The sequence below is a fragment of the Falco naumanni genome, chromosome 2, assembly GCF_017639655.2.
Source record: "Falco naumanni isolate bFalNau1 chromosome 2, bFalNau1.pat, whole genome shotgun sequence".
Lineage (NCBI taxonomy): Eukaryota > Metazoa > Chordata > Aves > Falconiformes > Falconidae > Falco > Falco naumanni.
Genome location: NC_054055.1, coordinates 115,945,846 through 115,971,751, shown reverse-complemented (window position 1 = coordinate 115,971,751; position 25,906 = coordinate 115,945,846). Strand labels below are relative to the sequence as shown.

General features: G+C 39.1%; 1 protein-coding gene across 2 annotated transcripts in view; it reads left to right on the top strand.

The window, feature by feature from the left end:
- The window catches only part of EPHA6 (EPH receptor A6), a 516,780-nt gene that overhangs the window by 367,435 nt on the left and 123,439 nt on the right, over positions 1–25,906 (top strand). For both annotated transcript variants that reach the window (XM_040583021.1, XM_040583020.1), the window contains exons 7-8: positions 12,075–12,237; positions 23,241–23,349. In XM_040583021.1, the coding sequence (XP_040438955.1) occupies positions 12,075–12,237; positions 23,241–23,349 (272 nt within the window). The remainder of the gene's footprint in view (positions 1–12,074; positions 12,238–23,240; positions 23,350–25,906) is intronic.

Genomic DNA, 25,906 nt, shown 5'->3' with positions numbered 1-25,906 from the left:
TTGATTTAAAGAAACATAATGTGAAAATTCTCTTTTTTCTTTTTTCTTTTTTTTTTTCTTTAATGTATTAGTATTAATAGTTTCAAAGTGCCCTTTCTTGATGTTCTTGTCAGGGAGGCTGAGTTAACAGCCTATTATTATGTACTCCTTACTGAGCTCTTAATAGCTTTAGAGTCTTTTGTAGGAATTCACCTGCTGCTCATAAACACATTTATGTTGCTGTAGGAACTTCACCAGGTTGATGCATCTTGTATTTGCAATGACCTTGCACAAACTGTCTGGGTTTGCGCATACTGCCAGGAGTACTAACATACTATGTTAACACAATGGCTATTCTTTAGTGACTGAGGCAGCTCTTCCCTTTTAATAAGGTATTGTCACCTGTCCGTAGATTTCTTTAAAGTTTTTTTCAGACTTTTTTTGTTTGTTTTTACCAACTCCAAAAGTATTGTTCCTGGTAAAGTTAGAAATGGGCACTTCCCTGATGGAAAAATAGGAACAAAACCTACTTTCTTGGTTTTGAAAGTGTAAAATCAGCATTTTGGTTTTTTTCATTTTAGATTGTTTACTTTGTCCTTTGAAACTCATGTTAAACTAATTGGAAAAATATTTCCATTTTTGCTTTATACTCCACTACTAACTCACTGATGTGTTTGAAGAAAACATGAATTTAAATACTATGATACATTTACTGATGACGTAATGCAAGGATCTGCAATAGAGTCATGACACCAGATATTAATTCAGCCCTTTTAATATTATAGGATAGATGTTTGCTGTCTGCCTGAACTGAGACGCAAGATGTACACACATGCTCACAAATACACAAATAATGTCATATTTCAGTGATTGTTCAATACATTTTGATGTATTTAAATCTGAAGAGGTTTGCATAATGAAAAATGCTACACAATCCCAAATGATTGTCCCTATATATAAATCAGCATGTTCCCTCTTCCCTCTCATTTATTATTTGTATTGGAGTGATCAAAGTCAAGCTTTAGTTAGTGTCAGACTTTGTATTTTAGAGCCGAAATTCTTCCTCCAAAACTGATTTTTGTAGGGTGATGCTGACCAATTAATATTGTCCTATTGACCTGTATTAATATTGTCAACATTACTGTATAAGTCCTGATTTTCTTTGAAAAGGAAAGTAATTCTCCCAAACAACTGTATACACAGCACGTGAAAGACTTGTTAGAATGTAACATGTAGATTTAAATTAATCTTAATGACTTCAATCATTTATTCCAGATTCACAACAGCAATCTGAATCAATTCTACCTATAAAAATAAGTAATTTGCTTACTTAAATAAAAGTGATAGCTTTGTTAAGGACAGGAACTTGTTGGAGCAAGGCCAGAGGAGGCCACAAGGATGATCTGGGGGCTGGAGCCCCTCTCCCGTGCAGACAGGCTGGGGGAGCTGGGGTGGCTCAGCCTGGAGAGGAGAAGGCTGCGGGGAGACCTGAGAGCCCCTGCCAGTGCCTGGCGGGGCCCTGCAGGAACGCGGGAGAGGGGCTTGTTACAAGGGCGTGGAGTGTAGGACAAGGCGGTGGCTTTAAAATGAAAAAGTGTGCGTTTAGGTTAGATAGAAGGAAGAAATTCTTTCCTGTGAGGACGACGAGACACTGGCACAGGTTGCCCAGAGCAGCTGTGGCTGCCCCATCCCTGGCAGTGCTCAGGGTCAGGCTGGATGGGGCTGGGAGCGACCTGGGCTGGTGGGAGGTGTCCCTGCCCCTGGCAGGGGGTGGAACGAGATGGTCTTTAAGGTCCCTGCCAACCCAAACCATTCTGTGATTCTACAGTTCTATGATTTCTGATTAATAGCACGAAACTACAGCTAACTGCTCTCTTAAGTGTATCTATGAAACAAGTAAACAGCTATACATAGTTTTGCTTTACGTATGGCTTGTTTCCAAGCTGCTGTATATCAATAAGGATCTTTTCTGTATTTGCCAGGTAGGAAATAATTCAGTAGCAAATGAAAATAGAAGTGTACATTAGTCTGCGCTTCCAAAAGTGAAAGGTGTTTACGTAGAAGATTGAACCTAGGCTTAAACTAGTCTTAAAATCAGCCCAGCCGCTCTACCTGTCCTAACACCCTGCAAGGCTGAAACATATCTTAAAAAGGAGATGGAAAGTCTTGTTGCCTCAAGAGGGTTTTAATACAGTAGTTTTTACAAGGGTGTTCTGTAATTTTCTACCAAGATATTATGAACCTGACAAAATATCCAGGACAGAACAGGAGCTCGAATCCAAATCCTGGGCCTACCTGCCTATGGATATTGTAGGGAATCTGAAATTAGGCAAGTTAAGCAGTTTTTGTCGTCAGCACCGTTACAGCTGAGTTTTGTGTAACTGCCTCAGTGCTGTACTACATTTTTGGGGTTGGTAGAATCACTTGAATGTCACAGCTTTGAAAATATGATTTTTTTTTTTGTTGGTTTTTTTTGTTTCTTTGTTTGTCAAAATAGAGCATTGGCTATATTGTATTGTAGCAAGTCACCATCATTGTACAAGTCTTCTGAAAAGCTGGATCATTGCTCTTGTGTTGAAATTCCACTTCAGTTGTAAGATGTTTCCCTACTTTAAAAATGTCTCCACACTTCAGTGTGAGGTAGGGAAACCTCGATTTTGGGTTCTGCTGGGAAGGAATGCAGCAGTTTTGTGAGTACAGCTGCAGTTTTACTCATGCTGATAATGTTAGGCATGAGAAGGTTGCCTGCCATATTTCTCAGAAACTTAGAGACCTTCAAGTGTTTGAACTGTGGCTTTTTTCATTACAGATTTTTATATCACGTGAATTGTCCCTTTTTGTTATCTCTCCCCCAGGGTCTTGCATTTTCAATTTAAAAGTTTCATTATCCAGTGACCTACTTCCCATCTATAACTAGAAGTACCGTTCCTATGATCTACAGAGATATATTGAGTTGGACTGGACAAATCACTGATATTCATGGTTATTCACTATTTCTTATAGACAAGGAACTAGAGTATATTCAATAAAAGCATCAGGAAGCAGATTTAAAACAAAAAAAGTGTATTTTTTTTTAAATCAGTTTGTAATTAAACTTGTTGCCTAGGGATGTTTTGGAAGCCACTAGCAAAACTGGTTCAAAAAAATAATTAAGTATATTTGTGGAAGAAAAGTCGATGAGCTGTAAAACATAATGAAGCAAATTTAGTTAATTCAGACACCCACTACTCTGCAGATTTCTGGACTCTGGGGGACTGTTAAAGGTGAGCATGGGGAGAAGGAACCTCTGCTGTTAGTGTGGAGTCTCAGGTCTGCAGTGGCACAGACAGGACTTGATTCAGAAATTTGAACTATCAATCTCATATACCAAATAACCGAGTTGGGAATTAGCCCACTGGCTGTAGGTACATTGTTCTCTGGGCATGTTTCACAACCGAGGCAGTCACAGAAGGCTTCCAATCTTCGGATTTTGCTGGATTGCATGGTTCCTGTTGAGCTGTGTTTGTCAGCAGCTTTATTTTCTCGTTATGAAGTACACCCTGGTGTTAGGTATCTCAGAAGAAAGTGTGCTTTATTGACAGCAAAACTTCTGAATACAAGAGCAGATTTTTACCATTAGGAAACTAGTTAGTGCTTACAGTAGCTCCTTGATTCTTTCTGACTGGAAAAAGCAGTTCAGGGCAAAAGGAAATTAAAATGAGTGGAAAAATGAGAAAATTCTTAAGGGACAACTGGACAGGCTGACATTTTTATATGCTGAAGGTAGAAAGAGTCCTGGAGATCCTGGTACAGAGGTTTTCACTGGTAAGTATTTGTAATTAGCAAACAAATGTTACCAGAGTGGCTCATAACTGCCTGGAAGGTGGAATTTAACCCCCACGCTTATCTGACAATTCCAGTCACACTGCCCAACTCCCTTTATTATATTGTGAACTGCATCCTCTTCCATCATGGACTTCAGTCACAGACCTGGTTTTATTCTTAATAATAATAATAACAATAATGATAATAATGATGATAATAATGATAATGATAATAATAATAATAATAGCAATAACAATAATAATAACAATAATAATAGCACAACAGTAATAGTAATGCAACAATAATAATAACGCAACAATAATAGCTTTAATAACAATAATTATAACTATAGTAACAATGATAATGATGATAATGTATTGTTATAAATTTATTTCATATATAAATTGCAAACATATAATGTTATATTGTGAAATGTATAATTTCTATAATTTCATTATATTTATATAATGTAAAATAATAAAACAATAAAATCAACCCTCCTTGCCAGTGCGATCAGCAGTGTCCTGCCTGCTGCCTTGATGCCTGGTGGTCCCGTTTGGCCTGCCCTGCTAAGCACAGCCCACCTCTCGCCTCATTGCAGTGGCGAGAATGTTGACACGACTTTAGAGTCACCCTGTCCTCATCTCTCCTCGTTTAATTTTCTCTTTTTCGTGGTTCACCTCACACCAACTCATTTCTGCCTTTCCATGTATATAATCCAATTAAAATGAGGTTTGGCTGGGGTTTGGCCTTTCCATATTTTCTTGATGATTGGTCATCTGTTCTTCCCCTTTTCTTGTTGACAGCTTCACTTTATGTATGGAGAAAGTGATGAGCTGACTGACAGACAATCAAAATATAAAATATTGAAAGGCCAAAGAGGGAAAGAACACTTTAGTATTTCAGCTCCCCAAACTGTTACATCTGAGATTAATCACAAGGGAGGTCGAGAAGGGAAGGGAGAAGATTACAACCTGAAGTGGCTGATGCCTTAAAATGCTGTAGGTTTCTTCTCTGAAGCCCGTACTAGAGCCATCGGTGATTGTCTCTGTGGCCCTACTTTTTCCTGTCAGAGTTTTCATTTTAGTTTGGATTGGTCGTCAGATCTTTGTAATCACTTTGCTAAATTTCAGTTTGTTGGTCAGCTGGAAACCAAAGGTACAAGATTTTTAGGAAGTGGGTTTTTAAGGCTATGAATGATGTCTTTTACTATTATTTCTATTATTGTAATTTTCTTGTTGCTTTGTATTGCAATGAGAATTTACCTAATCCTGTTGATTATATTGTAATCAGAAAGGAATTAATATTAGAAGCACATTTTTTAACCTGCGTCTTTTCCCTAATATCTTCCAAATATTACTGTTGGCATTGATTTTAATAGATATACTGTATGTCAAAATAGTCTAAGAGAAAATCACACACAAAATTAGTAAATACAAAGAAGCTTCCAAAAACAGACTTTGAGTTTCCTAGGTGTAGTTACTTTAACTGATTTCAGTATAATTACTCCTTATCTAAAACAACCTATGTAAGATGAGAGGTGAGATATGAGTAAGGGCAATAGCCATCCAGAAATGGTATTATGGAAATATTTTATTGCAAAGAAAGAAAATAATTTTTGAGAATGACTGGGGACAAGTTATCGGTGACAGGAATATAGGCAATATAAATCAGAGGCAATTTCCATAAATTAGAGATGTGGGGGCTATGTTTTTCATGGAAAACACAGACAGTAGGTACAAACTCCACAGTTAGCTGATACTTGTCTTCAATAGATTCTATTTGAACTGATTAATCACCTATTGACTGTACCTAGTAATTACCTACTGTTTTATTCTCATGTGTATCACATCATTCAAGTTCAGGTGACCCTGAAGTTAAGTAAGTGCTATCATAGCTGATTCCATGAGCACAGTAAGGAAGAGACTGGAGATTTCATTTCACAATGGACCAGAGCTATGATTAGTAAAAATTCTGATCTGCCAGAATTGTGGTTATTCCTTTAAAATAATGATGCTTCCTCTGTAGGTCGCATTGTGTACATCCTTCAGATAGATGTATCTAAGAGAGAGGAAAAATGTGACCAAATGGTCTCATAAAAGAATCTTTTTTATTATTGGTGCTTTTATTTAAACATTGATAACGTCTGAATCATGGAACTCCAAATCTTCTTTACTTTAATGTGGTACTTATTCAGCTTTGACATTGTGCTTTAGTGCACAGGAGAAAGACCTGGTCCCTGTAGTATATAGATTGAATCTCTGTTAGTATTTCTTTTTGTTAAGTGATAGTGCTCTGAAAAGGCTGAGCAGGATTATATGGCTTAAGTACAGAATTTTCATGTTGGAGGACAATGGATATAAACTAGAACATGCATCTGCAAGCAGTTGATAGTTAATGCAGTTACTGTCTCCATGGATTCTTTCCACACACATACATTTGGAAGTTGTGGGTACACAATAAGTATGTTTTCTGCTGGCAGAAGCCTTTGAAAACCCTTTCCCCAGTGTCACTTTAAGAAGGCTTTTCAGCTACTCATGAGACTCAACGAACCAAATACCTTGATTGTCATTTGTAAAATAAGCTAGACACAGAGTAAATTGCAAGAGAGTGGTAATTCCAGGAGCTCCCGTTATGTATTCTAAATGACAGAAAGTTATATTTGGTTAACTTTTTCAATCGCTAAAGTAGGGGCTGATATTATTTTGATGAGAGCTATATTTCTCTTTTCCAGTCAAATAGAAATGGTGACAAATCCTGTATGCCTGAAAGTGCCTGGATTTTTATCAGTGCTTTACTGGCACTTTTACTTTAAAGACTTTACTGTCTTTTAAAGGTTATTGAGTACTATGAGTGAAATTCTGCATTTCAGCTTTTATTTACATTAATATTTTTTGTCAATAAGTTTTTAGTTATATATACATTTTCTCAACCATAGCATCAGAATGTAAACACTTGGTTTGAAGTATGAGTCTAAACTGGTAAAAATTTGTCACATTTTGGTTACTCTTTATCCGTTTCTTGGGTTTTTTCATATATGTGCACAAAGTCTTCATTTCTGTGCCGCTTCCTTCTGAAGTAAGGGAGGGATAAAAGCAGAGCAGCATGTTCACATAGGTGTGGCGTGGGGAGGTTTATCTATTTCTTTGCAAGTGTTAATGTCATCAGAGGGAATCCCCTTTCTTTTCAGCATATGAGAAAAATAGTAATACTCATCACAATAATAGAACATTTGGATATTGAATGAATATAACATTTATTCATAAAGTAGCTACGTCCAGTGAGTAAAGAGCTGTCATTTAATCTGACAATGTCATACAGTGGAAGTGTTTCATTACAGCATGGTTGATGGGACAGACCCAGGGATTCTGGTACATTGGAAAAGCAGAAGGCTTTTCAGGATTTTTTTATACTCTTGATTCTGCTACTCCATTAAATGAGTTTGTCTAGTCTTAGACCATTAGCACCATTGTAACTTCCAGTCAGTCAGTCTGTTTCTTTAGATATGAAAAAATGTCTTGAATATAAAGCCAAGTATAAAATTAGGATAGATACAGACTCGGACTCTCATGCACAGGTGGCTGCAGGAAAGAGTTTGATTCTGAAAGGTGTTCATGTTCATGCAGAGACCAAACTGTCGTGGAATCCTGAGCGGTCTGCCATAATCAGAACTGAATCCACTGACAAGAAGCATCACACAAACAAGAAAAATTCGATTTCCTTAGAAATAGAGATAGAATTTTCAAAGTTCATAATAAAATTCTGTTTAGCTTGGATGGGTGGTCATAGGATCTGTATTACATTGTGTAATAACATTGCCATCACTTCTCATTTGGATTATATTTATGTTTAATTACAGATTTTCACCAAGATAAATTTGCAGAAGGCTGTGGAAGAGGTCTTATGAATTTCCTTGTATCAGAGTCTGACTAGCAATTACGTATTATATTAGACAGACTCATTTAACTTATGTTTAAACCCTTAGCCCCTGTGCTTAGAACTGCTTCTTGTGAGTCCTATGCCATCTTAAGACCACAAATGCTGCTCTGATACTAGTGTGAAGGACCAGAGCATTTCTTGTACTCCTATATGAAATCTGAGGCATACATAATGGCCAGCGGTTCACCTACTGCTTAATTGCAATGGGAAATACAGTCACATCAGTGAAAATTTTATTTTATTTTGAAGATTTTCTAGTAATCCTTTATAGTTATCAAGAAATAGAGAACAGATATAGTCCTTGCCATTTCCCATTGATCCTGATCCCATCACTGTTCAGGTCAGAGATCTGTCACAGAGCCTTCTAGCCCACAAAACCATGCTTCTTTTTGAGGGAAAATAGGGTGCATGTCAGGAGGGCTGATATATGTCTAAATTTTGTCACAACATAAAATCGGGGTCTGGTAAAAGCGTGCACTAACATACAGGAAGTAAATCTAGGTCCTGCAGTTTAAAATTCACTTTTTGAACCCAGAATCCATGCAAAAGTGAGTGCATATTGTCTGTGGCAAGAATAAGACAAAGTATCCCATACTTCTGCAGACTAGAATTCTATGGCTTTATTCTGAGATCATCTTTAGCCTTCCTGGGAAAGGCCACGGCAGGAGGAGCGGCCAACCTTGAAAGCCACCCCCAGCAACCTCTGTGGAAAGCTCTGGCTTTCCAGGAAGGCTTCACATCTTGTCACTGTCATGAGGAGGGAGTAATGACAAAGCATCCACTCTTTGGAAAACTGTCTTACATATGAATCCAGTCCAAAAAGGCTGATTTCTTTGTGTGAAGCATTCACATAAAACAATGTGAAGCTTCTAGCTATTAATCACTTTGTCTCGAGCGTGAGCAGCTTTCTCCTCAAGTACCAGGTACTGAAGCTTTTTCTTCTCAGACACACCAAGGGGACAGGTTACCTTTCCCCTGTTCCACTTGCAATAACAAATCCTCCCCCTTCTCTCATATGACAACAGTATTACTTTTGTGGCTGCCTACTCCCAGACAGCATTTTTCAGACCATGGGATGAACGGCGTAAGAAGCTGCAGAAAGGAAAGAAGATGGGGGATGGGGGGGCACAGAGACGGGACCCCAGGCAGGTGGTGAGGGGCAGCAAGCCAGACAACCATTAGAGGTGGCCAAAATGCCTTCCACCACCCAGAAGGGACAGAGATGGCTGTTCTTCGGGAACTTGCCTTTAGCCACAGCCTGCCCACGCAGATGGAGGGACCGTTTTGTTGATTAAATATTACCATCATAGTCCTTGTCACACTCATCATCTTTGACCAACTACAAATAGTAAATTATACTTGACTGTCTGTCCACATCCCTGGTTAGGGAGCTGCTGTATCCCAAATGCTGTGTTACACAAGCAGTAATTAGCCTGTAATAACAGATATAGCTCAGACTGGGTTTTTTCGGAAGTCATTCCCAGTTCTTTGCTGTCACTGGCCTTGTTCTGCAGGCTTCAGGGAGTAAATCACACCAGTGGATCCCAGGGAGTCTACACCAATTTTTGACAAAAGTTCCATTTCCATCCTCCTCTGAAGGAATGTATTTCTTTCTACAATTCCATTGAATTATTTCTCTGATCTCTTCAGCAGGTCAGAAAAAAAAAAGTAAATTATTAAATGCTTAGAACTTGATTTCAAGCAGCCAAGTGGAGAAAAGAAATGACTTGCAACTATTAGGTCGTGCAGTGAAACCCCTTAGGCAGTGGTCTCCTCCTTATCTTATGGGTTGTGGAGCCTAAATAAAAATTTCCAGAGCATTCCAGAGTATAAAGTCTCTGTCTGCCTACCTGGGCCATGACAGATGGAGCATGTGGTACTTGCTAAAACTTTGAAATAAACCATACTAACGCCTCTATAAAACAAGCATTTGCTGTTTACATAACCTGTAAGGAGCATATCCAGAATCTTTCCTTCGCTGGATGCCATGTCTTTACCTGGACTGAAGTGCAGAAACAGAGTCTTGTATTGGTATTGTATTTAACAGATAAGATCACAAACATTGTGCCACACTGTGATTCAGTGTGGTCTTAGGACAGTGCAATCTCAGGTGGTTTCTTTTTTTATTTTCTTTTTTTCTTTTTTTTTTTTTTTTCTTAATTCTTAGGTTGATTTTGAGCTGGTAGCAAACTTGTGTTGAAAGACTTGGTCCCTTTGGGCAGAAATGCACACACTTTAGCCAGCAGCTTCATTTCTAAACAAATTCAAGTCATTTGTTCTCCAAGTCTGCATACCCTGGCCAAGTTACACATTATGTTATATGACTCCTCTACACATCGAAGCCCCTGGATGCTGCACATCTAACAAGGTTACAGGATAGAAATTAGCTTCATGACACTGAATGTCTGTGAAATGTCCACAAAGCAGTATGAAAACTCCTCTGTGTGTGTAGGAGTTCTCTATTGCCTTTCCAATCTGATTATTAACCTATTATACCTCTTCTGCTCACATACAAGCTGTTTTTCAAGTTGAAGCAAGCTTAATCACAATAAATAAATAAATAAATCCATCACTTTAACAAGTTGGCCTTCTGTCAAAAGAAAATAGATATTTTCTGAAATGTCAAAAAAAAGTTTGTCTAAAATTCACTAAACTGTTCAAAGTGAAGTTATAACATTTCAAGTAATTGGGAGAAAACTGATAGTTATAGAATTTGTTAGATGATATGTTAATCATAGTCTCCATCCATAAGATTACATGTACACTGTGTCATACTATTTCAATTTAAATATATGCTTCTTGCTGTTTTAAAATTTGGTTATATACTGTAGAAAAACCCACACTTCCTCTTACTATAGTTTCTGAAGTTATTTCCACAGTTTGAAGTGAGCAATAAATGCAGTTATTTTAGATATTGGTCATTGGTGCCTTCCTTCTCCTCCTCCACTTAGCAGAAATATTAGTTTATTTTTGTGTCTGGTTTTTAATTTGGTTCTCGTAACAATCTTGTACGCCTACTGGGGGAATACTGACATACCTGCTGCTCTATGCCAATATGACTTTGTTACACCATGAGTGAAGCTGACTTGGCATGTTTTATATAAAACTGTTTGCTTTATCTAAAAAAATATGTATTTTACACAGAAAAGGTTAAGAATCCCACAGAATCTAACTGAAACCTGTTCTTCTCTTGGTTATATCTTTTCTGTGAACCAGATGATTTCCTTCTTAACAGACTGGAAGCACCCTTCGAGTAACTTATACCTACTCTAGTATTACTGCATAGTGTAATAAATGTATATGGTGCCCTATGGGTATCACAGTTGGATTGTTAGGCATATGCCAAGGACATTTCTGCTCATTTGTCATTTTGGAGACAAATCCTGCTGCAACAAAGCAAAGCTAGCCTTAAGGCACCATATAAAATATTACAGATTACTGATCTATCAAGTGACAGTAACTAATGACAGGGAATAAACTCCCTCTTCTTCTAAGTCATGCCCTCACATAAAAGTATCGTCAACGACCCGTCTAGCAAAGCAGCACTTAGTTTTTGCACAGCAATCGATGTGGCTGGTCACCCTAGTACAGCAGCTGGTCTGCAGCGGTAATTCCCAGTTTTCCCTGCACACCGTAATTCTCAGCCATCTCTGCAAGAGTCAGGAATTTGGAGTAGATGCCCAGGATCAACTGCTAGGAGATTAGCAGGGGAGTTCTGCAGAGACTGTTTCACCTCGTAGCATGTTAAGGAGAATTTCATCTACAACTACATTACAGCTACCTGGAAAGAAAAATGAAGTTCAACAGCAGTGAAGCAGTTGAACCATGCTAGAAGTTTACAGACTTTAAAGAAAAAGTTAATTTTTATTTTCTTTTACCCACAGGTCTACCCACGGATAGCGCCGGCATTTTGGCACTACCTGCGGGTAGAAGTGAGTAGCGGGTATTTGAATACTCCCACATCTTTACTTTACAGCTTACTAGTATTTACCGACCTCCTAGTTTGTCCATTGTGCAAAAATACTGAGCTACCATTCTAGCTGCCATTTCTGTGAATGTAGTCTTGTACTAATTCCATATAGTTTTGACTACAGTGTAATTACTAACCCAAGTCACAAAGATATGATGTGTTTATATGCGAGATTAAAGACAAAAAGATGAAATCTAAGACAAGGCCATATCATACATTATGACTGTAGCACAAAATCAAAATACAGAAATCCATACCTGCACCTCTTACAAACACATTTTACATTCATGAGAAGAATATAGAGTTTCAGTTCTGTTATATCATTTTTGCAAAGTTTGTACAACTCAACTTGATATCATTTCTCCCCTCTTTTGTCCCCCAGGAGCATGAGCAGCTCAGCTATTCCTCCACAAGGTCCAAGGCTCCAAGTGTTATCATCACAGGTCTCAAGCCAGCCACCAAGTATATATTTCATATCAGAGTCAGGACGGCAGCAGGATACAGCGGCTATAGCCAGAAGTTTGAATTTGAAACTGGAGATGAAAGTAAGTTTCACTGAAGGAAAAAAAAAAATCATATGCAATAGAAGTAGCATCTAATTCTAAAACAGTGAGACCCTGGGAGTTTGAATGGCTGAATCCATACCATTTGCTTATCACAAAATGACCACTGCTCTATGATAAAAAACAAGTAAGCCTCAGCCTCACACTTCTGGATTTATAACCACAAATGAAAGTTTTAGCCCAGTGCTGCAGCTGAAGAATGTTTTCATCTGCAAAATTTCCATACAGCTCCCCTTCCAACTTGCGATGTTCTGTGATCCTGTATTTGTTTAACGAAGGCCTTGCTTTTGACATCTAGAAATACCCTTAGTCAGGCTCTACATAAGTCTAGCAGCTTCAGGCAAGCTCCCAGAACACAGCGACGGAGTCTTTTCTCTGTAGCTATTAGTGCTCCCAGACTCTACAAATAAAAAAATTGAAAACTTTTATATGCATTTACATCAACCAATAAGCCTACCACATTTTCCAGTAAGAAGCAAAAAGCCTACATGTTCCTACAGTATATACAAAAGGCTTGATGCTACATATGATGTTCGTGCTCTGAACAATTTTACATTTCAGTCATGTACTGCCCTCCCTGTTCAAAGAAACTGCACACAAGGTATTTACTAGCATTTAAGATATAATTAGTGTAGTAGATACAACACTAAAACACTCATTAATGAAATTACTTTAATTAACCAATTATGTATACCATGTTTTTCATTAGTGTTTTAGAATTCAAGTTATTTAAGCTAAAATACAGACTCAAAACTATATAAGTGTTTTCAAGAGTACCCATGGGTTTGTGTTCCATTTTCATTGCTTCTTAACTTCTATTTCAAAAATGTTTTAGGAGTAGATTTCCAATTGCTTAATGCCTAAATGGACTTTTTGAAGTTTGCTAGGTACTTAAGCCAATTGATTTGAATAGGAGCTGAGCACCTGGGTGCTTTCAAGAATTCCAGTAGATCCTTTCTGCATCTTCTGATGCAATAAATATTAGGCTTTAGGCACCCAGAGACATAACTTATCAAAAGTAAATGGTATTTAAATCTCTATGAGCCTATGTCATGTTTGTAAAAATGTGACTTACCCATCTAAATCAGAAAGACTGTGGTTCCAGTGACATTTCTGTCATTGGCACTGCTGATAGAAACATCTCCTGGGAGTGAGATTCCACCCACTCCTTCCCAGCCCCACATCTCCATCTCAGTTGCACTAATGCAACTGGCTCTTGGGCTGCGTGGTGAGCTAGAGCTCACAACACTCTTAAACATTTATTACCTTCTATTACTTCCAGGCACTCGGTGTGAATCTTGATAGCGAAACATGAATACACATTATATATTTGCTGTTTACCAACATTTATTGCTTAAGCCTGTTCCTGACTAAAAGTATTTGATTTGTTCTAAATGTAAATTGTGTGATTGAAAGGAAATGTAGATAGAATTGTTCTTTATGATCAATCGAGATGGAGGTGGAGAGAAATTCTGTTGCTGTTTGAAATGCTACCTGGAGCTAGATAAAGACTTCAGTTTAATTAGAAGGGTAGTTCAAAGGACCGTGTCTTATTCAAATATTTATACAGTACTGCTTTAGATTTCAAGGCGGGGGGGGGGGGGGGGGGGGGGAAGCAAAGTAAGTGCCTGCTGGTAAATATTACTTATTTCAAATTGAAGCAGTACTCTGACCATTCAAATGATGCCTTGTTACTCTACAGTTATCTTACTTCCTCACAGCAGTATTTTGAAAATCGGCCTATTCTAAACTGTAGGGCAATCCATATGATTATGATCATTCATTTGTACCCCTTTCACAACACAGACCAAATGTCTGTAATTCTGTAACTTTTCCAGACAGCTAATGACCATAGATTGAAATGTAACGTCTACCATATACCAATAGTCTTGATTTAAAATCTTCCAGTAATGGGGAGCTTACCATATTTATAGGTAGTGTCAGTGCTTAAGCCTCATAACTAAAAATCAGCACCTTATTTCTACCCTTTTTTTTTATTTGTTGTGACCCTTTTCTGCCAAATTAAAAAAGCAAAATAGTATCAGAAATCTCTTCCTCATCTAAATGTGTGCATGCTTGTTTTAAAACTTCTCATCTTTCTCATAAATTATATAAATGACCTCTCTCACTCTAAAAAAATCCAGATTTTCCAAACGTTGAATAATTCTGTAGCTCTCTAGATTTTTACCATCCTTTTTGAAGTATAACTTCAGAGCTGAATCTGATGCTGAATTAAATAGGAAAACTAAATCTTTTTATGATGCCGTGGACAGATCTAACACTGCTCACCTCCTTTTTTTTTTTTTTTTCTTTTTATTCTTTAGGTTTGGGGGTTTTTTTACCTATAGGGCTAAGCACTTGTAGCCTGAACTAGAGCATTGTCTCACACAGCTGAATAACTAGAACAGACCAACATTTTTGTCAGTACCGTTGTGTTCCAAGATACTGATCTACATCTAGATGGAGGGATTAGGGAGGGTTATGCTGCACAGTTGTATCAGTACACATAAATGCTAATTCACCCTTGCTGGCATGCATCTCTCTTACAAACTGGTCCAAGTCAAACTGTGTAAGAGTCATAGAATCACAAAATCACAGAATGGTTTGGGTTGGAAGGGACCTTAAAGATCATCTCGTTCCAGCCCCCTGCCAGGGGCAGGGACACCTTCCACTAAACCAGGCTGCTCCAAGCCCCGTCCAGCCTGACCCTGAGCACTGCCAGGGATGGGGCAGCCACAATCTCTATGGGAAACTGTGCCAGTGCCTCACCACTCTCAGGGAAGAATTTCTGACCTAACTCTACCCTCTTTCATTTTAAAGCCACCATCCCCCCCCCCGCCCCCCCCCCTACACTCCACGCCCTTGTAACAAGCCCCTCTCCCACGTTCCTGCAGGGCCCCGCCAGGCACTGGCAGGGGCTCTCAGGTCTCCCCGCAGCCTTCTCCTCTCCAGGCTGAGACACCCCAGCTCCCCCAGCCTGTCTGCACGGGAGAGGGGCTCCAGCCCCCAGATCATACTTGTGTCCCTCCTCTGGACTCATTTATTACTCTCGCAGCATGCAGCTCAGCTGAAGATGTTCTGATTTTTTACATATATCTTCTTCTCTATTATTCTGAAAGATACCAAGTAGTACTAGGCCAAAGCAGACTATTGCAGCTCCCTCCATTCCTACCCATCAGAAACAAGTTACTTGGTGAAAATTCCAGGTTTGCAATTGCTTTCCGTGGTCTTTCATGTAGCCAGATTTAATTAACGTGGGCTATACTGATTTTATATAAAGTTAACATTTTCATGAGAAGGCTGGGAAGAAATTCTGTGTTGCCAACAGAAAATTAATCAACTGAAAATCTCATAAAATTGGCCAAAAATATTTCAAGTGATGTGTTTCATAAAAAGCCTTCTCAACTGGCACCAGCTTTAAACATCCTTCAGCTCTCTACAAACTGTACATGTTACAGTCTTAGCATCTAGAGAAGAATTCCAGGACCAGTTGCAGATGAACACCTGAGGTTGTTCCATTTGAATATTGACATAATTTGTTAATAAATAGTGGTAAAGTGAGCAAGCCAAAATTAAGATTTTTCTTTAAAGTGATAGAGAAGTTGTGGAAAAGTAATGGTTCATCAACTGTGGGATGGGTATATCAGTGTCCTAAAACATACTGCCCTTGGCAGGACAGCGCTGGCGTGTCTGCTCCAGTTTACTGGTTGAAACGCTCTCTGTGCCACTTCACTTTTACAGAATAAAGCTAGATACATCATTACTAGGAACACTAAGATATTTTGGTATAATTATTAACGGTGGTGCACAAGGCGGAAAGGCCAAGTCTGTAGCAATAATGAGGACAGTTGATTAATCTTGCAGTGCTGGTCTGGCTTTTGGGAAGCCCCCTCGCCTACCAGCAGACTGAGGCAGCCATTGCTTGGGGAGCGTGTTGTTCTTGAACTCTTATCCCTGCTGCAGAGACCAATAAATGGAACAGCTAATAGAGTAAAAATTGTACTTTCTTTGTGAAAGGAAATGGAGTTACCTGGAGAAGTCAGAAAACTTCTCTTCAAGGAAGCAGAGATCGATGAATGGATGTCATCAAGCGTTTCTTCCGCTATTAAAGCCAAGAGGCTGCTGCTGTAATAACTTTACAAAGCGTAGTAACTACTGCTTTTGACCATGTTCCTAATTGACATTTTATTCCATCTCCCTGTTTCGCTACCTTACAGGCAAAACACTTCTAGCAAAGCTGACAGGGTTTCACCCCGACCTGTGCCACTGCTGTGGCTATAAACTGAAGCATAACCTCACTCACAGTTCCTGCTTTTATGTATCAGGAGTACCAACTGAATCACTACAAACAGCTCTGGTCCTTCCTAGGGTAGAATCAAATATATTCTGAGAATAAAAGATCGTTTGTCCCAGGGCAAACATGCTTTAGTCTTTAACTGTTTTCCCTCTCCCTATTTTTCCCTCTCTCTCGCTCTTCTAACTAGCTGTTTACAGAAGACTTTTTTTGTTTGGTTGTGTTGTGTTGTTGTCTGTTGGGTTTTGTTTTTTTTTTTTAAATTACTGATTCAAAGTATTCTTTTTTTCTGGAGAAATGTCTTTTTACTATATCACCTCAGAGGCCCTTGTGCCTCCAGTAACTTGTAAAATATGGAACAATTTATGGCTGTTAGGCAGTGCCATGTTTTCATGCTGTAGCTTTTGCGCAGGGCTTGTTCTAAAACCGAGGGTATCTTCCAGGTCAACCTTCACGTGATTAGGAAAAAAAAAAAATCTGAAAGGGAACTAGCTGGCTTGTTCCAAAAGGGACTTAAGGGGCAAGCTAGCGTGTGTGCAGTGTGGGCTAGTGCCTGGGCTGAACAGAGTGATAAATGTAAGCACATGACAACTTTTAATCCAAAAGTAACATAGACATTTGTATGCTTCAAATAAATCATATTAAGAATTAAAAAAAAAAAAAAAGGATTTCAGAAATGCTACTAGAATAGCTGATTAGATAATTTATAAATTTGAGGACTGTGAAAACTAATTGGCCTGGAACCTTTATCATGATGAAACAATAATTTTAATTTGTTTACTGTAGGCACAGATGGTGACTTTCTTGTATTGTCAGATCTGCTGAATTCTCACATTCTTCTTCCTCTTCCCACATCCACAAAATCTATCTTTAACTTTTCAGCATCAAATCATGCTATTTTGGATTTGCCACCAGATGTGATTTACACCCTGAACTCCATTTTCTGAAGGACTCCAAAACTCAAGAGAAGGGTCCCAAATCGTTGAATCCAATAGAGCTCCAATATTGTTTCAAGCACATGCTCTGATTCATGCCACAACAGAGAAGAAATATATTGAATTACCAATGCAAAATGGAGGGGGGGGTTGTTAGAATGTTTGAGGTTTTGACAATAGTAAATTCAGTTTCTGGCTGAAACAAACAAATGAATTGGCACATATCTCATGTGTAGAAACTGTCTTTCTGGGTCTCTGCCCATGGCTGCCTAGTCCTACTGTTCATTCAGTAGTAGCCACCACTGGATGCCTCAGAATGTCTCATTTTGATCTTGAAGTATTTGCTTGCTGTGGTTTATACTGACGTGTGGAATTAGACTCTATAACTCGAAAGTTATAAAGTAGGTATGTTTATTGCGTGCAGATGCACGGGGGATCGCTCCTCCACAAGCGTGCATACCCGAAGTGACGAACCATCTCACATTTATACAATAAAACAAATGAATATTCAATTAACGCCTATACATATTCGTTACCTAAACCCCGCTTTGTATGTTAATTAGCTTATCAGTCCGTTTCCCGGAATGTGGTGGTCTTGCAGGTTTGTAGGTGATTCATGTTCTTATGACCATCCGTGACCATCCGATCTTCTCCAGCAAGGAGTGGTGATTCATGTTCTTGTGACCATCCCATCTTATCCAGCAAGGAGACTTAGCACTCCCTCCCTCTAGATAGCATTGGAATATCTCTCATCCTTTTCTCATTCTTTTTTAAATAGCCCCTTTGTCAGAGGAAGAAGGGCAGGCGTCTCCCCGTCTCCCCTTTGTTAGAGGAAGAGGGGCAGGCGTCTCCTCAAAACTGTAGTTGTCTCCTCAGAGCTGTGTGCCTATGTGACCAGACACCGCACCCATGACCAGTCACCATACCCACATTCCTTGAGCAGACATATACAATCACAATCGATGTCCATTGTCCCCATTTCACACTATTTCTCCATATCAATACTTTCAGGCCGTTGTTCTTCACATTTGACTTTGGCCTATCTCATTTCTCTACTGTGTATGTCCAGAAGGCCCAGAGACTTTACTTGTCCTCTGCATTTCCTAACCAAGAGCAACATCCTTGCTCAGATCTCAAATTGCTTGCACAGGCTTTCCATTCGCCCACCAGTCAGGAAGCTAATGTTAGGGGCAACATGTTGAAGGCTTTTCGAGCAGATACATGCCAAAAACTTTTAGATTCTTATGCTAGTGATGGCATTGCTTTTCCCTTTCAAAATTCCTTTTTAAGATTGCCTTTCCGCTGCTTCCTTCCTTTCCTGCATTCCCCCTTAGATTGGAGCCCATCAGCTCACTACAGCACAGGAACTACAGCACTTATGAGAATGTAAATTTTACCCTAATTAGACTTTATATTTTTCTTTCCTATTGTTCCTAAGCACTGTTGTTTACGCCACCTTGTAAACCCATCTGACAGCCAGTTCCTGTCTGTTAGAGCTCCAGTTCTCACCAGCCACACTTATCTACCTCACAGCTACTCACAGTTATCTGTCTAGCTGTCTTTCTGTCACTTTTTTATCTTTCAGTCTGCTGGAAGGTCCGCTGCCTGATAGATGTCAAATTGAAATAACTAAAGAACGTAGCTAAAAGGCAGAAGTGAGCTGTCATTAGGGCTTCTAGCCCTTTTATACCAAATACATAACCTTTTAAAAGATTTTAAGAAATTTGTTCAAAGAAAAGACAGGAGAACAGAGCTGGAAGATTCTCTCTGTCTTTCATCCTCTTGCATCGTGACTAAAATATCTGCACCATCTCTTCCCGCCTACCCAGCGAGGAAGTGAAGAAGCCTCAGGGTATTTCCCTTCAGCACAGAGAGGAAGGAAAGTGCAGTTCCTCCTCCACACACCTGGGTGAAGAACTCAGAGAGGGACTGAGACAGGGCAAGGATGTAAGGAGTAGATGGTGGGGACAGAACCGACTCCAAGCTGGATGCAGAAGGGATTTCTGGGCACAGTTTAAGTAAGGAAGCCGGAATGATGAAATTAGACACTTCAAATGTCATTGTGGGCATCTAACCCCAGGTAAGCATGAAGAGTAATGGGACTGAAGAGTTTATCTGGGTAATACACTTCTGGGTACATGTATGATACACACTGCAGTTGTAAAATCAAATTGCCACTTTGACTAATCACATTAGTTGCAGCAACAATGTGTTTAAAGAGTTTTGATACCCAAACATAATAGAATACTATCTAATCATCTACTGGGATAAGTAATAAATCCTCCTTTTTCCTCATCTTATGCTGCTCATTTTTTAAAACCTGTTTTTTGTCAAAATAAACTTACTGAGCAGACAGGCAGAGAGAAAGACATACTGCCAGACAAAACAGCCAGCCCAGTTAGATAGATACTAAGCTCCCTTACGAGTCTTAGCACTGCTGGTGGTTTACATATTCCTGTTGCACCAGCACATCCTCGCCCCCTTGCTTATCAACCTCAACTATGGAATGCAGTGTGGCCCCATTCGTGGTGCAGCCACATCCATCCCTGTGATCACAGAGCCACCGATCACCCCTGCACTGGACACATTAGCGCGGTGCACAGCTGGCAGATACAAGACCATGCATCGGAGACTGTAGAGACAACAAAATCTTGATTTTAGCTCTATGAATGCTGGGCATGTCTAACAAATGAGATTCTGGGAAAAGTGCTGCGTACTTCTATGATTAAATGCAGCACTCTAATATGTGCACACAAGGAGATGAACTAAGGTTGCAGGGGCTTGTTTGGTTTTGCAACCTATCATAATTGTTTTTTTAAACTGAGTTTCTCTGTCTTGCATAATCAAGAATATTCCTGAGGAGAAGCACAGGGCCATATACCGATATGCCCAGCTGATGGAGAGGAAAAATGAAGGAAGAAAAAGCAGGAAACAAAAAAGATTCAGGAACATGTACAACAGAAACAAGACATGTAAAGGCTCTTATTTACAACTTGGACTTTAACTTAAGAGAAAGTTGAATAAATTAGAAAAGAACAGAGAGATAGAGGGACATGCTGAATTTAATTTAGAATGGTGCAATGCTGTAAAAATTTTAATTATTGAGTATCCCTGATTACTCTCTTCTTGCTGCCTAGATAGTGTTTTATGGAACCTTTTACCTGCATGTGAGGAGCCTGTGTGTGCGCATACACATGTGCTTATATATGTGCTGTTCACTGCACTGTGCCTTTATTGATTTCTAGAAAGATCGCTTCAAGAAAAAATAAGTATTTCCATCATTTTACCTTACCTGCCTCTCTGTCAGTTTTTAACAAATCCACTTTTTCCAATTATACTTCTCTGTCATTTGCCGGTTTTATCTGACAAGTAAATTAAGGTCATCGGGGAGCGTCAGGCCTGAAAGCCCTTTACAGTGATTTGGCTACTTGGGGAAAAAAAAAAAGAAATCTCATGTATTGGACTCTGGCACCTCTGCCAACATAGTAAAATACAAACGAGAAACAGAATGATCACTTTTTATGTATGTTCAGTCTCAGCTAAAACTCGGATTGCTTAGGGATTGAAAGACCTAAGTTAGTCCGGAATTTCTCCCCTTCATGAATTTCTCCCTGGTTCCTAATAGGAAATATATGCCATTAAACTGATAGATTGCATTCTGGTTTAGCTAAACCAGCAAAAAATATCAGCTCGATTCAGCAGAAATGATCCAGGACACATTACTTTCTTCATCTTGAGAGCTGCAGAGCACTGCTTTGGACCATGGAATCAGTCCCTACATTTGCATCTTTAATTCTCATGAAGAAAGGCCCTGGGTTGTCTCCTTGGCAATGAATGTCTATTGAAGCAGACAGCTAATTTCTCTGAGCTCATGGTTTGCTTTTCTCCTGATCAATTCACTATTTTTGCACACTCCTTTTTTGTATTAAAATGAGATAAAAAGAAAGAAAGAAAAAAAAAAAAAGAAAAAAAACAACCTGAGGGCTGCAGCTTGTCCTCTCACTTCCATTTGCAAGGATGGGCAAGATAGACTTATCTAAAACCTCCTCCTCCATTTACACCTTCAAACTGTGCCTGACTCTAACGATCTTTACAACATTTAGCACAACCCCCTGCTAGTCTGAAAACAGTATTCAGCATTTCATTTGGAGAGCCTGTTGTTATTGGCATTGTTACTTGTGTGGCATGATATTTGTTCTGCTGTATTTCTCCAACTAAATCTGACTCTGCAGAACATAATGCAGTGCTAGAATCCACTCCCATAATATCACTAGATACCATTTTGGAGATTAGCTATTCAGTGAGTATTTGCTACATCATTTATTGGAAGATGTATGTATTTAACTTGTCTGTGGAGAGCTTATGACCACAGATACTGAATGACTTGTAATTTACTGCCTGTGCGTATCTCCATTAAATTATACGGTCAGAAACCTAATGGCTGAAATTTAACAAGTTGTTTTTGCTGAAAATTTGACATAAACTATTGTTTTTATTTGCTTTACTACTTTTACAAAGCCAGTTTACACTGCTAATTTCTAAACCACTCATAAATATTGTTTAGAAGCCAAATGTTTTTCTTGGAAACAGCATTTTATGAGGCTTTGGGCAGCAATGTGTGCATTGTAATGGGTTTCATCAACTGCAGAGTGAGAGAATACAGCCTGCTGACCTTTCTAGGCAGCAGCTTAGGTGCTTTCCCTAAGTTTTAATCATCTGGTGCCTAAAGAAAGCTGAAGATTTTGCTCACAGAACCGTTTGCAAGTTTAAAAACTCAAAGCTGCTTTCCTGAGAAATCTAAAATTTCTTTTCTTTCCTACATTTACTACTCTTGCCAGAGGTCATTGAATAGAATTACTTATTCTTCTTTCAGAACAAAGTGGTGTTTCTCATGGAAACAGAAAGTTAGGTAAACATGACATAGTAAAATGTTCAAGTGTAACCAAGTTTAAGAAATAAAACTTTGGAGTCACAAAACAGGAGATGATAGAGAAAAAACTGAGCCTAATTATTTTTCTGCTTTTGTAATACTTGGAAAGTAAGGACCAACTGGACTGGACATAGTACTTTGTTAATGTAAAGTTTTTATATTATACAGAATCAATTAATATAAATAGCAAGTGTCTAGAGACTGGATAATTTCAGTTGATCTTTTTTAACTCCTAAATGTCATACAAAAAGCAGAGAGAAAAACACAAGGTGTAAGAAAATCAGTCTTTTCTTTCAACTATAGTGTTGCAAATCACCAGAGCATGTTATAGATAAAACCATACACATTTTGTGACAATAAAACTAAACACCAGACATACAAAAGGGTGTGTGAGGCTACACATTAGGTGTGTTTTTTCTGCTTTGCTGTCTCCTGAACCCAGCTTCATCTCTCTTACATACACAGCCCTGCTGCTGGCTTCACTGGGACAGCTGGACGGAAAAAAAGTTCTGAATTAGATATAGGATTAATCTAAATAAAGCTAAAGAAAAAATATGTTCTAGTTTTGTGTCCAAAATCCTGTCACACTCAAACTTTTGTAACTTGCAAGTGTCTGATAATGCCAGCTCCTCATTTTAAAAAACTGTAAACATCTTCTCCCCTTCATTGTAGTTGGGATATGGATTACCGTTTTTCACTTCACAGGCATGTTCGCATCTGACGTACAGAGTAATTGCAACATTCGACCACTGAAGTGTTATCACCCTTTCTGCAAGAACCCTGGGTGATGGAACTTCAACCTCTTTTCTTTGTGCTTCTCTTTCAGCTTCGGATATGGCTGCAGAGCAGGGACAGATTCTTGTAATCGCCACTGCTGCTGTTGGTGGATTCACTCTCCTGGTCATCCTCACTTTGTTCTTCCTGATCACTGGGAGGTAATTAACACTACAATGGTCTCATTGAGTCAGGGTCAGAGTCATACAAGCCTAAGAATTTAAGAGTAATAGTTAAGTCATTAAACCATGTTTACAATGCTAAAATAAGGTTTAGACATAGTGAGGTGAAAATCCTCTTTGTTCAACACTGCTTATACTCGTAGTTCTATTGTGAGTGTTGTTTTTTTGTAAAAACCCAGTTTGGGATGCTAAGCAATTATGTGAAATTGGGAACTAGCTTGGCTATTTTTAAAATAAGTTTCTGGACCTTTTGCCTACAGAGCAAGAATTTAAAAATACAATGTACCTGCATCCCCAAGGCTCTGACATTAGAAGACAAAAGCCAAAAAAACTATGGTATTTTTTGGAAAATCTTACAACTATCCGTTGCAAAGCTTTGAAGGGTGTAACCTTGGGATTTTTGGTGCCTTGGCCTTGGCAACATAGCTTGCTAAAGGCACTGAGTGAACAATTCTTCAATACTTTTCCTACCTTAAATTTGTTTGGAAAAATCATACACAATTATGTATCTATTTTATATGCACTTCCAAAATTATGTATGTATGCTCATTCCTGCATCTATTAAGATAAAATACAGGAATTATGTAATGAAATTAACCCAAGGAAAACTTTACTCCAAAAATACTCAAAATTATTCTATGGCCTGTGATACCACTGGTGAACAGAAAATAGCTTTCTGAAGGTCCTGTTTTATTGCTTTTGGGCTTTTCTTTTTTTTTTTTTTTTTTTTTTTTAAATTGCATTAAAGATATGCCAATTAAATCTACATTGCAGCACTACTACAGGGGAATTCACCAGTCTGGACAATGATTATTTTTTGTAACTACCCTGATTCTTTACTTACAATTCTTTCACTACAGTGCTGATTGTCATCCTTCCTTCAATTGATGTGTTGATCAGGATCAAATAATGACATTATGGAAACTGGATCATAAAAGCATTTTGATTTGAGTGGGCAGATGCCACGTTCAATTACACAGTGAAGGTTTTTAGGGAACTCACAAATTCTAATCGGACATGCTAAAAAACGCACATTGAGTTGGAACATCAGTCCTTGCTGGAGCTCAGATTCCCACAGGCGTAGCTGCTTCCATGCTGCCTTGTTTCCTTTTTCACTGAGCTTCTGTGTGTCTCCTGTGGGATTTCAGGACTTTACCTGCTTCCACCAGGAAGCAAAGCAGAATTTAAGAGGACAAAGACATTATGTCCCCATCTCCTCTGTGAGACATCAGCAGCGCCACGGTGCTGCCGTGGATCGAGAAAGGCTAAAAGCAGACTGGTATGTGCAGAGTGTGGGCCTTCGAGCCAAGGAGTTGGGCTCAAGCTCCTGCTGCAGGCTCCGTAGGGGCTTACGTGGGCTCAGACCCCTGTCTACATTCTTCCCCTATACACTCTTCTCCATAAAACAGCCGGTGGATGACCTCTGTGTGAGGAATGGTCTCCGTGGAGTTTCCTTCTTGCCCACCTTGGGGCCAGGAAAAATCCAGAGCTGGGATGGGAGGCCGCGCTGTTCCTGTCCTGGTTCAGAGCCTGCGTTTGTCCTTAGGGAAAACACATTACACTGACCCCTCTGAACGCGGTAACAGTCACCGCGGGCAGGGCTGGTATCGGTAGGCGGTGCTGCGGTTTCAGGTTTGTAATGAAGTTTCTGTTTTGTTGGTGTAGCATTACCTCTAATTTGAAAATTAAGTGGAGTCCTATCAGTATAGGCTGGAGGTTTTATTTGCAGTACCCCAGCAACCAAATATGGCACTACAGTAGCTGCCATTATGGAATTAATGCTCGGTCTGCTAAATAATAAAACCACTTAAGTCTAACATTCTGTTGAAGTTAATGGGAGCAGTTAACACTGGAACACATTGTGACCTTAGATAATCTTAGAAGCTAAGCAAATATTCCTGTGATTACTACAAACGCTGACAAACAGTAGGGTCTTTCAGAAGAGAGAGGAATTACTCAAACTTTCGAAGAAAATGATCGTGTGGAATCCTGGAACATAACTCAAACTCTTCCTTTAGAAAAAGGTCAATAAACTCAGGAATTAAAAAAATATATGGAAATAGATTTATTTCTGCATTTATTCCTCTTGTCTGCTAATTTTAAGGATATCAGAGATTCTCTTAGCTTTCTAACATCTTACTCAATGGAACCATTTCAATTATGTAAGATACGATTTCATTTTGAAGTGCTGCTTAAATGCAGTGGTAAGAGTGTATTCCACAGAAGACAGAACAAGAAAATTTTAAACAAATACTCAATTTACTCTAGGACTGGAGGCAAATTTCTGTTGGAAAAACAGGATCAGTACCCTACAGACGTGCTCTGCTTCACTGTTTAGAATTAACAATTCGATGAGCTGTGGAGTCGCAGGGCTGCTGATGAGCCTGTTGACAGTGGAGAGGCTGGGTTAAGTGAGCACCTGCCTCGGCACTTTGCTGAGCGATTACCCACCGAGAGCAAGGAGGGAGCGTGGCTGTCGACTGCAGGCAGAAAAATGAAAGCGACGGAGACTTGGAGGCGCAGGATGCGCAGCAAG